This window comes from Oryzias latipes, chromosome 8, assembly GCF_002234675.1.
Source record: "Oryzias latipes chromosome 8, ASM223467v1".
In the NCBI taxonomy this organism is placed as follows: domain Eukaryota; kingdom Metazoa; phylum Chordata; class Actinopteri; order Beloniformes; family Adrianichthyidae; genus Oryzias; species Oryzias latipes.
Genome location: NC_019866.2, coordinates 9,138,952 through 9,153,088, shown reverse-complemented (window position 1 = coordinate 9,153,088; position 14,137 = coordinate 9,138,952). Strand labels below are relative to the sequence as shown.

The 14,137-nt window shown below is 40.3% G+C and overlaps 3 protein-coding genes across 4 annotated transcripts; 2 read left to right on the top strand and 1 right to left on the bottom strand.

Moving 5' to 3' along the window:
* Window positions 1–2,967: 2,967 nt before the first annotated feature.
* LOC105354602 (prostaglandin F2-alpha receptor-like) lies at window positions 2,968–4,340 on the top strand. Its single transcript, XM_023957936.1, has 2 exons — window positions 2,968–3,887; window positions 4,028–4,340. The coding sequence occupies exons 1-2, from the start codon at window positions 2,991–2,993 to the stop codon at window positions 4,274–4,276; spliced, it is 1,146 nt and encodes a 381-aa protein (XP_023813704.1). The 5' UTR covers window positions 2,968–2,990; the 3' UTR covers window positions 4,277–4,340.
* An 897-nt stretch (window positions 4,341–5,237) lies between these two features.
* LOC101165396 (long-chain fatty acid transport protein 1) lies at window positions 5,238–10,548 on the top strand. Its single transcript, XM_023957493.1, has 13 exons — window positions 5,238–5,636; window positions 5,927–6,094; window positions 6,175–6,569; window positions 6,967–7,134; window positions 7,632–7,701; window positions 7,799–7,890; window positions 7,971–8,080; window positions 8,172–8,381; window positions 8,463–8,589; window positions 8,687–8,824; window positions 9,012–9,176; window positions 9,256–9,402; window positions 9,506–10,548. Exons 2-13 carry the CDS (start codon window positions 5,928–5,930, stop codon window positions 9,661–9,663), a joined length of 1,947 nt encoding a protein of 648 aa, XP_023813261.1. The 5' UTR covers window positions 5,238–5,636; window position 5,927; the 3' UTR covers window positions 9,664–10,548.
* Window positions 9,890–13,271, bottom strand: LOC101165148 (zinc-binding protein A33-like). Of its 2 annotated transcripts, none has more exons than XM_011478086.3 (6): window positions 12,849–13,271; window positions 11,948–12,043; window positions 11,630–11,860; window positions 11,515–11,537; window positions 11,291–11,409; window positions 9,890–11,213 (listed from the first exon to the last, which is right to left on the bottom strand). In XM_011478086.3, exons 1-6 carry the CDS (start codon window positions 13,254–13,256, stop codon window positions 10,675–10,677), a joined length of 1,416 nt encoding a protein of 471 aa, XP_011476388.2. In that variant the 5' UTR covers window positions 13,257–13,271; the 3' UTR covers window positions 9,890–10,674. The 2 variants fall into 2 exon arrangements, with proteins under 2 accessions (XP_011476388.2, XP_023813262.1); XM_023957494.1 differs by having other exon boundaries at window positions 12,854–12,962.
* Window positions 13,272–14,137: the final 866 nt, after the last annotated feature.

The following is a 14,137-nucleotide window of genomic DNA, read 5'->3' as shown; positions in this document are numbered from 1 at the left end:
CACTTGAAGCATTTTTGTAATAGTTTTAAATAGATTTTCTTTACTGAGATCAGTTGGCAGTGCTTACAGTAAAAGAATGCTCGTGGACACATAGGAAATGGACTATTTTGTGTTCCTTCCTGTATGCGTGAGATAAAAGACATGATTTTCCTGATAAAATCTTGGACCCCCTGAATCGTCTGTTTATTTTTTCTTTCTTTAAATCATTTATTTTTTAACCTTTTTACTTTATTTTGATGTCATATTTCACATTCCTAACAATCATAGCCAGTATTTTTGGCGCAGGTCAGCTTTTTAATTTATATTCATCCAAATGTTTTTTCCGAGAACACTTGAAATTCAACTTTGAACTTTTCTTTGTGTCTGCTTCTTGTTGTACAAAGTTATGAAGCCGGAACTGTAAATGGTTCAGACTCTATTAAAACAGTGTGCATGTACGACAGATTGTTCTCAATGTCTGGGTTAGTTGGTATAAACCAGAAAGACTTTGAAGTACTGGTCACCATGGTTCCAAACTCTGACTCTGTTTTTGTGACAAATATCAAAAGTTACAACTGAGTGACCAACAAGTCTATGTACAACTTTAAAAAGTTCAAAAGTGTAAAAATACAAAATGACCGATTTTGAATATCATTGTTCAAAAATTCTGCAGGCACTGGATCAGTGGATCAATAATACAAAGCCTAATAAGTGCTGGAGGAGATCCAGTTTGCTTCAGAGGATGAGCAGCAATGATCAATAGATGGAGGTAACGCATCCAGTACGGATGTGGCTGAAAGGAGGGTAGAAAATGCAGATCAGATAAAGAAGTTCTCTCCAGAGTGAAAGAGGCAGACAGCAAGATGAAGCAGGCAGAAACTGTCAGAGAGGAAAAGAAGAATTAGACAGTGAAGACAAGGGCAAATGCGTTTTGGAAATCGGGATTTTTAAGTTTTGCACATTTGGAAACTTTACAGATAAAACCCAGCATACTTTTTTCTCACTGTTTTTTAAGCTTCATCAGAAAAACCTTCTATTTATTTAAAGGTAAGTTAAACTCATGATTTAAAATCTTTTTGTGTATACTTTCTATATTAAAAATATGTTATGTTTATTCCTCTCTAATAAGATGATGACCAATAGGGAATCTGTAGGTAAAGGAAAGCAGAACAGGTTTTAACTTGCCTTGATGGATCTGTGGTACTGCTAGGATTCCTGAGAGTAGTAGTGAATAAAAATAAACTGGAGAGACTCAGATTCTCTGATTACAAAGATCTTTAAAGAAGCCTAATAAAAAATAAGAACTGCACAAAGCGTTTTCGGGGATTTCCTTTGTCTTACTTTGTGGACAGTTTTTTTTTTACTAGTTCACAATTTCAGAAAGAGAGAATAAACTTTTCACCTTCAAGAGACAGAAAAATGTGAATCACTGTCTGCTTTAAGCATTTACCAATGTTTGATCAAGAACTTGTGTCACCCTCATCTTAAAGCCAATATATTAAGTCTGCTTTGTATTTTTCTTTTACATGTGTATCCCACTGAGAGAAGAGACTAAATACTTTAAAGGTTTTTTCTTTTTATGAAGTACCTTTTAGTTTCTTTTGTAGATAAAAGTGTGTGTTTTAACCTTTTAAGATCTGTTTTAGCAATAAAATAAAGTAAGAAATCATTCATGTTTGTGTTAATCACTTCATACTTTTTCTTACTATTAAGACTGTTGAGAGGAAAATATCACTTTTTCTGGTATGTGTAGCGTAATTCCTCAAAAAAAAACTTCCTTCAAACTTGAATATGTTTTTTATTCAAACTTTAAACAAAGAGAAAAGATGTTTTAAACTGTTAAGAAATAGTTGATGAGTAGGGATTAACTTTTATAAATAATAAATTGTAAATAAGTTTTCAAATATGAGTTTTGAAGACTAGATTTAAATACAATTTCTCTAGATGGCACACGTGATATACAATATAAGAGGCATTTTCCTGTTAAAGACCCATAAGATTCATGTTTTAGATGTTGTTGTGGCATTTTTCTCATGGTGGAGGACATATATAAAAAAATTCAGCATAAAGCTGCATTTCTATTTCCAAAATCTTTATGAATCAGGAGTAGACAAAAAAAGGTGGTTTGAAAAAGCTTATAGCTGTGAGGTGCTATAATCAACGGGTCACAAGTTCCCTGCTCCGCTCCATTCTAATGCATCCACTTCCAGACAAATAGATCCATGTATGTCTTAGTTTTCCTCGTCCGAGCTAGCATCTGGATCAAAACTCTACGGCTGGATAGCTCTGATATCGCTTGCATTTTAGTTGCACCGCTTGGGGTTGTGAGGGTCTGTAAGCTACCGGTAGAAGGTGTAGACAAAGGGATGATGGGAAGTGGGAGTAGTCTTAAACCGTGCCAACGATCCGGCCCACAACTCACAGGTAAATTTCTGATGAGCTACTACTGTTCTGCAGAAACTATGTCCTAGGAAACGACACAGGTTTTTTAAATTTTGGCTAAAAATGGCAGAATCACAATCAAAACACCACTATAATGCTTTTGAAGTAGCTGAAAAGATGATAGGAGTGGTACTTTAACAGAAAAGAGATTTTAAACTTTAAAGGGTAATATTCCACTCTAGAAAATATCAGTAGGCCTATGGCTGATAATGCCTGGGGTTTGAGCCCAGAGGACATTGCTGTACACTGCACAGTTGTACACAGACATTTTACATTGTGGTTTTAACATTTGCAATAAAATCAAACACAAGCATCCAGCTGAGTTAATAACCCAACAAAACCACAGTTTCATCATCATTGTTTCGTGTACAAGTGGCTTCTTTTAACTTTAACATCTCCTAATGTGGTTTATTGCTTCACATTTTTATTTAGATAAATAACTGTGGACTTCATTACAATACTGTAGCACAGAAACACATCTACGTGGAAACCATACTGAAAATTAATACACCATAGCTTTCAACTGATGCCAATCATTTTCTTTTCTTTAGATAACCCTCAAGACGACGATGACCACCACTATACTTGTGACTTCGTTTTCTAATTCATCAATACCACCTTTTCTCCAGCAGAGCCCGAAGGTTAACTGCTCTGACCTGTCCTCACAGAAAAATGGCACTGCAACTTCCAACCATCTTCCAGATTTGTTGATGTCCTGCTTTACTATGACTTTTGGCACGATCTCCAACCTCACTGCTTTGGGAATCTTAGCTAAATCACGAGCAAGATTCCGGCGTCAGTCTAAAGCACCATTTTTTCATTTAACCGTGGCATTACTTTTGGCTGACCTTGGAGGTCACCTCATCTTAGGTGCCTTTGCACTGCATATGCACGTAAATAAGAAGTGGACAACTACTACAAACAACAATATAAACTTTTGCCCATTTTTTGGAGCAAGCATGGTTTTTTTTGGGTTATGCTCGTTACTTATTGGATGTGCCATGGCAGTTGAGCGCTGTGTTGCAATCACTCAACCCTTTTACCACATATCCACTATTACAGTTGCCCATGCACAGGGAATGGTGTTGCTTTTGTGCTCTGTTGCTTGTACTCTGGCTCTACTACCTGTATTTGGTGTGGGGAATTACTCTATCCAGTTTCCTGGCACATGGTGCTTTTTGCAAATTCATGAACCACAGACTGCTGCAGACAAAAACCTGGTGATGACCTTTTCCTGTCTGGGCCTCACTGCGCTCACTCTTTCCCTGCTTTGCAACATCCTGAGTGGCCTGGTGTTACTCCAAGCGAGAAGGAAGTCCTGCAGCAGCACTAATACTTCAACACGTTTTGCTCGACGAGGATCGTCTGCGTCATCTTCCTCCTTGTTTTGTTCACTGGATATGGAGATGATTGTACAACTTGCTGTGATCACTGTGGTGTCCTGTATCTGCTGGGGCCCATTCCTTGTATGTACAACTCTATTGTTTCATTGATTTGCTTTTTTATATTGAAGTTTTTTTCAGAAATGTTGGGGGAAAAATTTGATAACAACATAAGATTAGAACCAGGTGAAACTTTGAAGTGACAACTTTGTGTTTCTCCTACATTTCAGGTCCACATTACTATTATCCTGCACAAATCAAGTCCCAGACTGTCAGCTAATATGAAGGATGGGTTTACCCTATTGGCTTTACGCATGGCTGCCTGGAATCAGATACTGGACCCATGGGTTTACATCTTACTGAGAAAAACGGTGCTTTCAAGGGTTTGCCGTGGATTTTACTTTCAAAGAACAACAATGTCTGCGAACAGCTATTCTGTAGAATATCAAAGAGAGGTGTTTCGTTTGCATTGACCAAGTTTCCTTAAAGGCCCACTCCAATCATCTTTAGATCTATTTTTAAAAAAACATTCTCAGTGGTCTTTTAATTATGATTATGCCATTTTAGCCAAAATCAAAAAACCTGTGTCAGTTGTCTAGGACATAGTCTCTGCAGAGCAGCAGGTGTGGACAGGGCTGTCGGAGCAGAGTAAGCCGAGTAAGCCTCCCCTCGTTTCCCATCATTCCTTTATTTACACCCTCTCCGAGTGACACATCTGAAGACATACTCTGACTGCAAAATGCTTACAGATTAGGTAGCAACACTCCTCACAACTCCAACCTAAAATTACCGGTGCAACAAAAATGGCGAGGAATGTAGGAGCTATCCAGCCATCGAGTTGCATGCCAGATACCAGCTTGAACAAGGAAAACAAAGACAGACATGGAGCTATTTCTCTGTCATTGGATGCATCAGAATGGAGCGAAACAGGGAGCCTATAGACCGCAAACTATAGCACCTACATCGCTTCTACAGGGTTTTTCCAGCAGCATTTATTCAACTGTTCGTAATTCACAACAACTTGAATAAACAAATACTCAGAAATGCTGCTTTAAACTTAATTTTCTTTCTAGCCTGTATGTCCTCCATCATGAGAAAAATGACACAATGTTAAATACAAAAAACACAGTTTGGAGTGGGTCTTTAATCTTTTCATTTAAAAATATTTTAATTTCCCCCCTTGTAAATTAAACTGCAAAACTCATTCGGCAAGACATGTCTGGCAATAAGTAAAGTAATCAAGCGTCAAACTGCATTTAACAACCTTTATTTGACTCTACCGAGTCGACGTCCTTACAATTTGTCCGACATTCTTAGCGGCTCCCAGTGGTGATTGGGATTTTAGGCTGGATGGATTCGTCCAATCAAAACTTAGAATTGCTTGACAAGCGGGGAAATCAACAAATAGCTGATCTGCTACACAAAGCTCACACCCGCGGTGGGCGGGGCTTCGATGCCAACCGCTCTGTGCAACATGGAGTACAGAACCTAGTCAGATATACTGACAGCTTATCGCTCCTCGTCAGTTTACCGTTATTTAATGAACACGGGCTCTTTTGATCTAGTATTGCTTGGTCTTTTTACTAAATGACCTCTTAATAGAAATATTTCTGTGCCGCTTAGACGTTATAACCCGGTTAACTACTGCATCGCTGCCACGTTGAGTGCGGTTAACGGAGCTAACTTAACAAAAACTTCTGGTTTCTGAAAACCAGCTTCTTTCGGCGCTTCGAAAGCTGCTTGTCTTCACTAAAGTACAGCAGAAAGTTGCGCCGATCATCGACGAGGTCACCAGCTAAAAACCGGGATATCCCCATCAGTGTTGACTCATAGGTAAGTCGTGCATAAACATTTACGCTACTGTGGCATTTTTGAACGCGGTATTTGACGCTCGATACTTTTATTAAAGCAGAATTAACTGTAGATATGTAATGCTAAGATCGTGTTTTTACACCAAATGTGTATTTTTAGTCGCTCGTGACAGGATAAAAAGTTTTCTTTGCGTGCCTGTGTGCCAGTTTGCACTGCACTACTTGAGCCCCCCTCTGATCTGAAGCCCATGCAGCTTAAACCCAGTATTGTGTAAAAAAAAAAGACCACCCTTCTTCTTTCTCCGTGACGAGAATGCACAATGCAGCGAGTGTCTCTGCCTCTCTGGGGTCCTTGGGGCTGCTGCGTCTCTTTGGGGTGTCCTGGTCCTGGAGTCTAGCAGCAGGCCTTGGGGCGTATCTGGGAGCAAGAAGCTGGAAATATTTCTACATTGCTGCAAAGACTGCCACGAGAGACATCAAGTAGGTGAAATGTTTGGAAAGGATGTTGATTTTAGGTCAACTTTTTGTTCATCAGTGATCTCCTGTTTTTCCCTTCTCAGTGGCCTGTATGTCCTGTGCAGAGTCAAGCTGGCTTTGTGGCGCTACATGCGGAACGGAAGCAATATTCCTTCCATTTTCACCCAGGTTGTAAAACAACACCCAAACAAACCAGCATTGATCTATGAGGCCACAGGAGAGGTGTGGACCTTCACCCAGCTGGATGAAACCTCTAACGCAGTTGCCCACTGGGCTAGAGGTCAGGGATGGGTCTCCGGGGATGTCGTTGCCCTCTTTTTGGAAAGCAGACCTCTCCAGGTGGCACTTTGGCTGGGCTTGGCCAAAGTTGGGGTGGAAGCTGCACTCATTAACTTCAGCCTCCGCTGTGATCCCCTTCTGCACTGCATCGGGGTATCGGGGTCCCGGGCGATTGTGTTTGGAGCCGAGCTTGCTGATGGTAAGAATGTTTTACACAACATGTGAACAGTTATTCCTTAAGCTACTTCACCAGGCGTGTTCAAGAATCCGCTAAACGCAGGTTTTTGAACGCACATTTAGCCCATGGTGTTCACACTGAACTAGCAGGGAGGGGCTTCTTCTTCTCTAAATTTTTTTAATGTTTACCAGCGCATGTCCCTCACCTACAGTTGGAAGAGGCTTGGTGGGAAATGTCAAAGCGGTGCAAATCTCATGAATCAAGGACATTGTGAGCGTAGCCTAGAATCTTACAATATCACATGTATCAGCATAAGTAAATATCTGTTGATGTTTCATGTATTTTCTATTGCAGTTTTTAAAATTTTGGAACTTCTGCTTTTTCCTCCCATCAACTGTCTTCCTCCCAACTTGATCAGCTTTGTTGGAAGTCAACTCTGCCATCAGCCAGTCCATGGTACGATTTTGTACCGGAGAGCTTAGTGCAGAAATGCTGGCTTGCTTGGGTGCTCAGCCACTAGACGCAGTTTTAGCTACTGCACCTAGACATAGCCCGTCACCCTGTGTTCCCCCTAAAGGCATGAATGGTGAGTAGAGGCTGACCACTTCTTAACTTTCTTGTGATGATTTCCAATTAGAAGTTTTTTTTTTATCAGCCACTAAACGCAGTCACTTTGTCCCCATGTGATTAATTTCTATACCTATGCATCTCTGTATAAATGTTAGCTGTCTTGTAATACATAATTGTTTTAGCTTGGAGTATATTTTGGCTGCTGGGTAAGATTTTGAACTTTGTGATCTATTTCTTGCACAAAAGGCCTATTTCTTCTCCCTGCTGATGTGTTTTTGGTTTGAAATTCTAGTTTAGCCATTCTTTTACTTGGTAAGCATTCTGAATGTAATCCAAGTAAATATATATATTCAGATTGACACGTAAACTGCAACCAGAAAGTGGAGAAAAGTTGCCTTTAATTGCTAATGAAATGTGAATAAGTTCATACAAGCTTATGTAAACCTTTGATTAGGATCTTGACATAAACTTGAAGTACGTAATTGCAGAACTGTTCTGTAATCCTGTGTGCAGATCGGCTGTTTTATATCTACACCTCTGGGACCACAGGACTGCCTAAGGCTGCTATTGTTGTACACAGTCGGTATGTTTTTGCTCTGAAAAACTCCTTAAAGTTGTTCAACTGCTGTACAGCTTGTGACACATTAAAAAAAAAAAAAAAACTCAACTTCCTCTTACAGCTACTACAGAATTGCTGCTTTTGGGTACTATGCCTTTCGCATGCGTACTGAAGACATTATTTATGACTGTCTGCCCCTCTATCACTCTGCAGGTGTGAAAAAAAATCCTTCCGTGTATTTTATCAACACTTTCAGTGTTTGTGTTGCTAAATGTGTGTGTGTTCTTTGCCAGGTAATATTCTTGGAGTGGGACAGTGTTTGATCCATGGTCTCACCGTGGTTGTGAAGAGGAAGTTCTCTGCCAGCCGCTTCTGGGATGACTGCATCAAGTACAACTGCACTGTAAGGGCTAAGAGTTCCTGAAGAAAAATGTGTTTGCTGATTACAAAACAACAGTCATGTAAAAAACAAAGACGTTTCTTCCTGTTGACAGGTGGTGCAGTACATTGGAGAAATTTGCCGTTACCTCTTATCTCAGCCAGTCCGCCCATCTGAGAAAGGTCACAAAGTTCGTCTGGCAATAGGGAATGGATTGCGTCCGAGTGTTTGGGAAGCCTTTATGGAGCGTTTTGGAGTGAGGCAAATTGGCGAGTTCTATGGAGCAACTGAGTGCAACTGCAGTATTGCTAACATGGACGGCAAGGTTAGCGATTATGGTTCATGTGCCTGCAATGGTAAAATGTTATAGATATGGTATTAATCTGGTTCTGTGTTGCTCTTTAAGGTGGGAGCCTGTGGATTCAACAGTCGCATTCTTCCCTTTGTGTACCCCATCCGTCTGGTAAGGGTTAATGAGGAGAACATGGAACCGCTCCGGGACAGCCGAGGCCTGTGTGTGCCCTGCCGCCCTGGTAATGAAATTCTGGACCACAAACTGATGTAGCTTATGAAGGAGGGTGTTCTTTTATGCCTTGCGGGTTATCTGAAATCCCAATATTTAATTTGCAGGGGAGCCAGGGCTCCTTGTAGGTCGGATTGACCAGAAGGACCCATTGCGACGTTTTGATGGCTACGCTAACCAGGATGCTACAAAGAAGAAGATCGCTCACAATGTCTTCAGGAAAAACGACTGTGCATATATGTCAGGTAACCTTTCTTCCCATTGTAAAAAAAAAAACAGTTGGAAAATGTTAAAAGATAATTTAGAAGTTAGAAGGTTGTGATGCCAGCTTTGTCATTTCAGTAGTTCACCTGATCTGTTTGGTTATCCCTCCTAAAACTGTGAGTTTATTAAACTAAATGGCTGTTGAAAAACTATTTTCACTGTTTTCAGGCGATGTGCTGGTGATGGATGAACTGGGCTACATGTATTTTCGCGATCGCAGTGGCGACACCTTCCGCTGGCGAGGGGAGAACGTCTCTACCACTGAGGTGGAGGGAATAATCAGCAATCTTCTGGATCAGACTGATGTGGCTGTGTATGGTGTGGCTGTCCCAGGTAACAACTGTCTATTTACACTGAAGCGTCTTCAGGGTCTCACCCGTTGTAATCCTTATTCTTGTGAATTTTGCACCAGGTGTGGAGGGTAAGGCAGGAATGGCTGCCATTGCTGATGCCTCTGAAAGTTTGGACTGCGACAAGTTCTTAAAGAACATCCAGCGAGCACTTCCTTCTTATGCACGCCCTGTATTCTTACGGACCTCTCCACAGGTGGACACCACAGGTGAATAGAACCACCATTGCACATGAACCGCCATCACTCATTAATGTCTCCATAATAATTTACGGATTCAAAATAATATGACTTTGTCAACATTTTTTTTTAGGCACATTCAAAATCCAGAAAACAAGACTGCAGAGGGAAGGGTTCGATCCTCGTCTCACAACTGACCAGCTCTACTACTTGAACAGTCGTGCTGGACGATACGAGCCTATCGACGAGGAGCTCTACAATGCTATAGTTGAGGGAAGAATTCCCCTATGACCTGGCAGGCAAACCCAGTAGGCCTCAGTTGAACAGGCTAAATAAACTGTTGTTGAAAGAGATAGCATAGGACATGCATACAGAAAGGCTTGGACCAGTCAGACTTGGTGCACCATTGTCTGCACTTTAACCTATCTGGGAACAGAGTTGAGAAGACTACTCACATAGACAGAATTCTGCTCCAGCTAATGTTTTAACACAGTGTCATTAACACAAGGACATGAAGTGGGAGCAGCCCTTTTGATAGGATATTTTATTTTAAAATCAAGTGAACACCTCATAGAGCCTTCAAGCATCACTAAGAAGAAATCACCCGTAATCAGTCGGAAACAGGTCATGTCAGGACAGAAAGGGTAGTATCAAGACAAACACTGTTACATGGTACTGTACCCATGTTTTGCTGCACATTTGATGCTGTATAGGTCATTTTCTATTACCACTGTGTGCTTGATTGAAGCTAAGAGACTTCAACATGCAGTTGGAAAAGCTGCTAGTTCAAATATTAACCCCATAGGATCTTCCTTTTTTAATGCAATGGAAAACTAATCCCACTTGTCAAGTTGAAACTTTAAGGAACACTGGTGTGGGTTTGCAAAGAAACATTATTACTGAATGTGCCTTCAATGAAACTTGCATTTCCTATTCTAAATGATTTTTAGAGAAAGGAGCCAAATGAATGTGGATATGACAGAATGACTTTGTGTTATGCGGAGCTGAGAAACACTATAATTTTTTGTGTAACAGTTCTTATCAGTGTAGTGTAATATAGATGTTCATGATTGTGATTTGTAATTGGAGACCTAGAATACACTTCTGCTGTAACTTAAATTAAATTTCTCAAAATGCATTTCTTTTATGTTATTCATTAAAAACCCAGATGTTCAATTGAATGTTGTGGTATTTGTACAGGCAAGTTTTACTTTAAATAATGAAAATACTAATTATAACTAAAATATTTCCATTCTTCAAACAAGTAAGTTAATGTGTGGCGCTAACATTTGAGCAAACGTTTCAGTATTCGGTAGATAAGGAAATACTTGCTGGTAGGATTTTCAGTGGATGCTCTTTGCAGGCTGTGCAGAAGTAAGGAAAGACTTTGGGTGAGATGATGTTTGTGAAAGTGTAGAGAGTGCTTCTCTCTCTGGGATCCTGAAACGCTACCTTCCCTCGGTCCATGTCCAATACCACTCTTACCACAGCAGGTTTTTTTGTCATATTAAGAGGCTCCCACGGAGCTGTGCAGGCTTTGTGCTCTCCATTGCGAAACCTGATCGTCCAAAATCCCTCTGCTGGCGTCAACACATGTTTACCCTTCCTGTTAATGGACTCACTGGCAACTCCTAAAACCCAGTATGTGTTGTCATTCACCTCCACGTCCCACCTATGGCGTCCAGAGGAGTAGCCCTCGGCTGCCAGCGTCTCAGCGCTGATGTCAAAACGCTCTGGGTTGTCGGGCAGCTTGAATATTTGAGTAGAATTCTGTATAGTGGTGAGATCCTCTGAGAGAATGAAGCAGTTGGCAGCTGTGTTGGGATCCAGAATCACTGAAGCTAAAAGAAAAAATATATCTTAGAATTTAGCTAAGAAAAGTTCACCTGTCAATCAAACTATTCCTCAAGAAACTCACTGTATTTTACAATCTTCTTCATTTTTTCCCACACTTTATATTTCAAAGAGCCCAAGTGTTTGGCAACATCAATCAGAGCACCAGACAGCAGCTTGGGCTCATCACAACTTTTCCAGGTCCTGAAAAACAAGTTTGTCAGAATTCTTCCTAAAAAGATTTTTACTATAAAACAAGATAACTAAATAATAATTACTTTTAGACGATTTAGAAGTAAAGCAGCTTACCTCTTTATGGTTTCCTTGTAATTCTGAAAACAAATTATAAATACAGTTTTAACACATCTGTATGCAGTCAAACAAGTTGCACAGCTTTGTGGTTCGGTGAAAATGTCATCACTACCTTAAGGAACTGGATGTCATGACTCTTCATTTCCTGTTCCACTAATTTAATAGTATTGGATAGAGATGTTATTTCACAGCTCAGCTCATCAATTCTTTGGTTGATCATGAGGTTCTTCTGTTCCTCTTCAGCCTTTAAAGCAGAAACTCTTGCAGCTTCCTGCTCCTCCAGAAAACGGTGCAGGGCTTCAAACTCATCCTTAATTTGTTTTTCAGCATGTTCTGCTTGGCTCTGAAAAGAAATGGGACCGAAAGGTAAATTCTCACATGAGCTCTTCTTCCAAATGTAAGATTTTGGAACCTCACAGATTTATGATACCTTGATGTGTTCTGCCATTTCCTCACACACCGTTTTTGCTTTCCTGTGAAGCTGTAACTTGTCTTTCAAGGGCAGGAGTGCACTCTTCAGTTCTTCCTGAAATGTGAGTGGAAAGGGTTCAAACTTTTTAAAACAAGGTCAAAGCGGCAGGTGGCCAAGCTGTCAGCACAGTGTGGTGCTTCCAGCTTCTGCATTCTCCTCCATGCCAGCATTCCTCCTAAATGCAAAGCTCCACAATACAGTAGAATCAACCCCAAAACTATTGAAAGGTTTACTATTTTACACAAATAATGAGCAGTAGTGTAAGCCTATACTAATTTTGAATTGGCACAGTATGACAGATTCATTTGAGTTTGGTATTCAGGGTTTCCTGGTTTCTAAAGTCAGCAGAAGAGGTCAGCATTAGAATGAGTGCCGCGTCACAGAAGCCTTGTGAGAGTCGAGTTTCAGTGCTTTCAGGACCCCAGAGGCAACAGGAAGCCAAATATATTAATCTATTATTAGAAAGTTAACAAACTCTGTCAAAGAAACCTTCACACATTCTACATCGGCATACCGCATTTACAGAAAAAGAAAATAAAAAAATCTGTAGGTAGGTAAGAAGCCCATCTGTGGCCCTAACACAGCATAAATGTTAGTTCATCCTCTGCGTATGAACTACATAAACTGCAATATACCAAAAACACTTTTTTGGAAAATTCTTTTTATGGGTAACTATAAAATAAATATGGCAGCAAACCTCTTTTTTTAGATTTTTAAACATGATTTTAGCTCAACTTTTTTTCAAAAAACAGAAAGACTTAAATAATGCAATTTTTTCAGATTAAATTGTGTCAAAGAAACAGAAAACAAAAACATTTTTATGTGAAAAAAGAAGCACTGCACCATTACAGTGGCCTACCTTACAGTCATGAGTGCCTTCCCCGATAGGATAGAGTTTGTGCCCCTTGTGTGCAGCTGATTTTCCACAAACATGACAGATTGGTTCTAAATCCTCCACACAGAAGAGCGTGAGCTTTTCTCCATGCTCTCCGCAAGCTTCTGAGTCATTCCTGCTTCTGTCTTCTTTAAAGGATTTACAGGCCTTCTCCAGCACATTGCTCACCGCTATCCGATCCATGGAGGAATGACGCCAGCACAGAGGGCAGCACTTTAAATCTGTGTCCTCACCGCCCTGCGTGTCCCAACACTCTTGCAGACAGTCTTTGCAGAACCTGTGTCTGCAAGTGAGGACAACGGGCTGACTAAGAATGTGTCCACAAATTGGACAGGAAAGGTCATCTTCAGAGTAAACGCGCCTGCTGGCCATTCTTTAGAATGGTGCTGTCAAACAGGCTGGCACCTAAAAAGCCCCACCCACGGCTCTGGTAGTCTGTCTCATCTTATCCCTCAGAAATAACTGTTAATACTTCTGCTACCAAAGGGATATCCTGTGCGGCTGAGGAACCACATTCACATTTAACACTGTTCAGTGGAGTACAAATCTCACTAGGATTTAGGATATAGTCTCCTCAGATTAATAACACAAATCAAATGCAAAAGTCTTCATCAATCACTGATATACTAATCAATTAGTTATACTATGGAGGAAGAGTCAAACGAAATCTGCAGAAATTAGTCGATTTATACTTGATATCCTTCTATAATCTGAAAGGGAGGTGCACAGAGCTGAACATGCGCTTCATTTGAAACTGTAAAACAGACTGACTCTAGATCAACTTAAGAGAGGATAAAAATTCCCTCAACGTGTGCTTCACATGCAGAGGCTGATTAGCAGCAAAGTCTGTCAAGTTCAGGTATTATAAGCATTAGTTCATGTTCCCTTTGTGAGCATTGCAGGCGCTTAGCAACATTTTCATTGATGAGGAAGGGAAATCTGTGGTTTTCAGCTACTTTTACCAACATACCAGCACAAACCAGAAAGGTGCTTTAGTAAAAAATGCTTTAAAAATTCTGTGTATTAAAATTACGTCAATACATTGCTCATTATTTTTTTATACTCGTGCATTGGCGTGCTTTGGCCTCATAAGATCCATAGATTAAAGTACATTTCTCACTTCTCACAGTGGTTTTACTTCTTGTTCTTGAAAGGAAATGCCTTTTTTGTTGTTGCTTTAGGTGTTTTGCATTCATGTTCTTCACAAACTATTCAAAAATTAGCTGAATGGTTGTGTACAGTCAACAGATGAC

Excerpts from the sequence above, each read along its gene's own strand:
- LOC105354602 (XM_023957936.1), top strand. The coding sequence starts at position 2,991 with ATGACCACCACTATACTTGTGACTTCGTTTTCTAATTCATCAATACCA. Across the intron at positions 3,888-4,027 it reads TCTGCTGGGGCCCATTCCTT|TTTCAGGTCCACATTACTAT; the intron begins GTATGTACAACT and ends GTTTCTCCTACA.
- LOC101165396 (XM_023957493.1), top strand. The coding sequence starts at position 5,928 with ATGCACAATGCAGCGAGTGTCTCTGCCTCTCTGGGGTCCTTGGGGCTG. Across the intron at positions 6,095-6,174 it reads ACTGCCACGAGAGACATCAA|TGGCCTGTATGTCCTGTGCA; the intron begins GTAGGTGAAATG and ends TTCCCTTCTCAG. Across the intron at positions 8,590-8,686 it reads GTGTGTGCCCTGCCGCCCTG|GGGAGCCAGGGCTCCTTGTA; the intron begins GTAATGAAATTC and ends TTTAATTTGCAG.
- LOC101165148 (XM_011478086.3), bottom strand. The coding sequence starts at position 13,256 with ATGGCCAGCAGGCGCGTTTACTCTGAAGATGACCTTTCCTGTCCAATT. Across the intron at positions 11,538-11,629 it reads ATGACATCCAGTTCCTTAAG|AATTACAAGGAAACCATAAA; the intron begins GTAGTGATGACA and ends ATTTGTTTTCAG. Across the intron at positions 11,214-11,290 it reads GAAGAAGATTGTAAAATACA|CTTCAGTGATTCTGGATCCC; the intron begins GTGAGTTTCTTG and ends TTTTTCTTTTAG.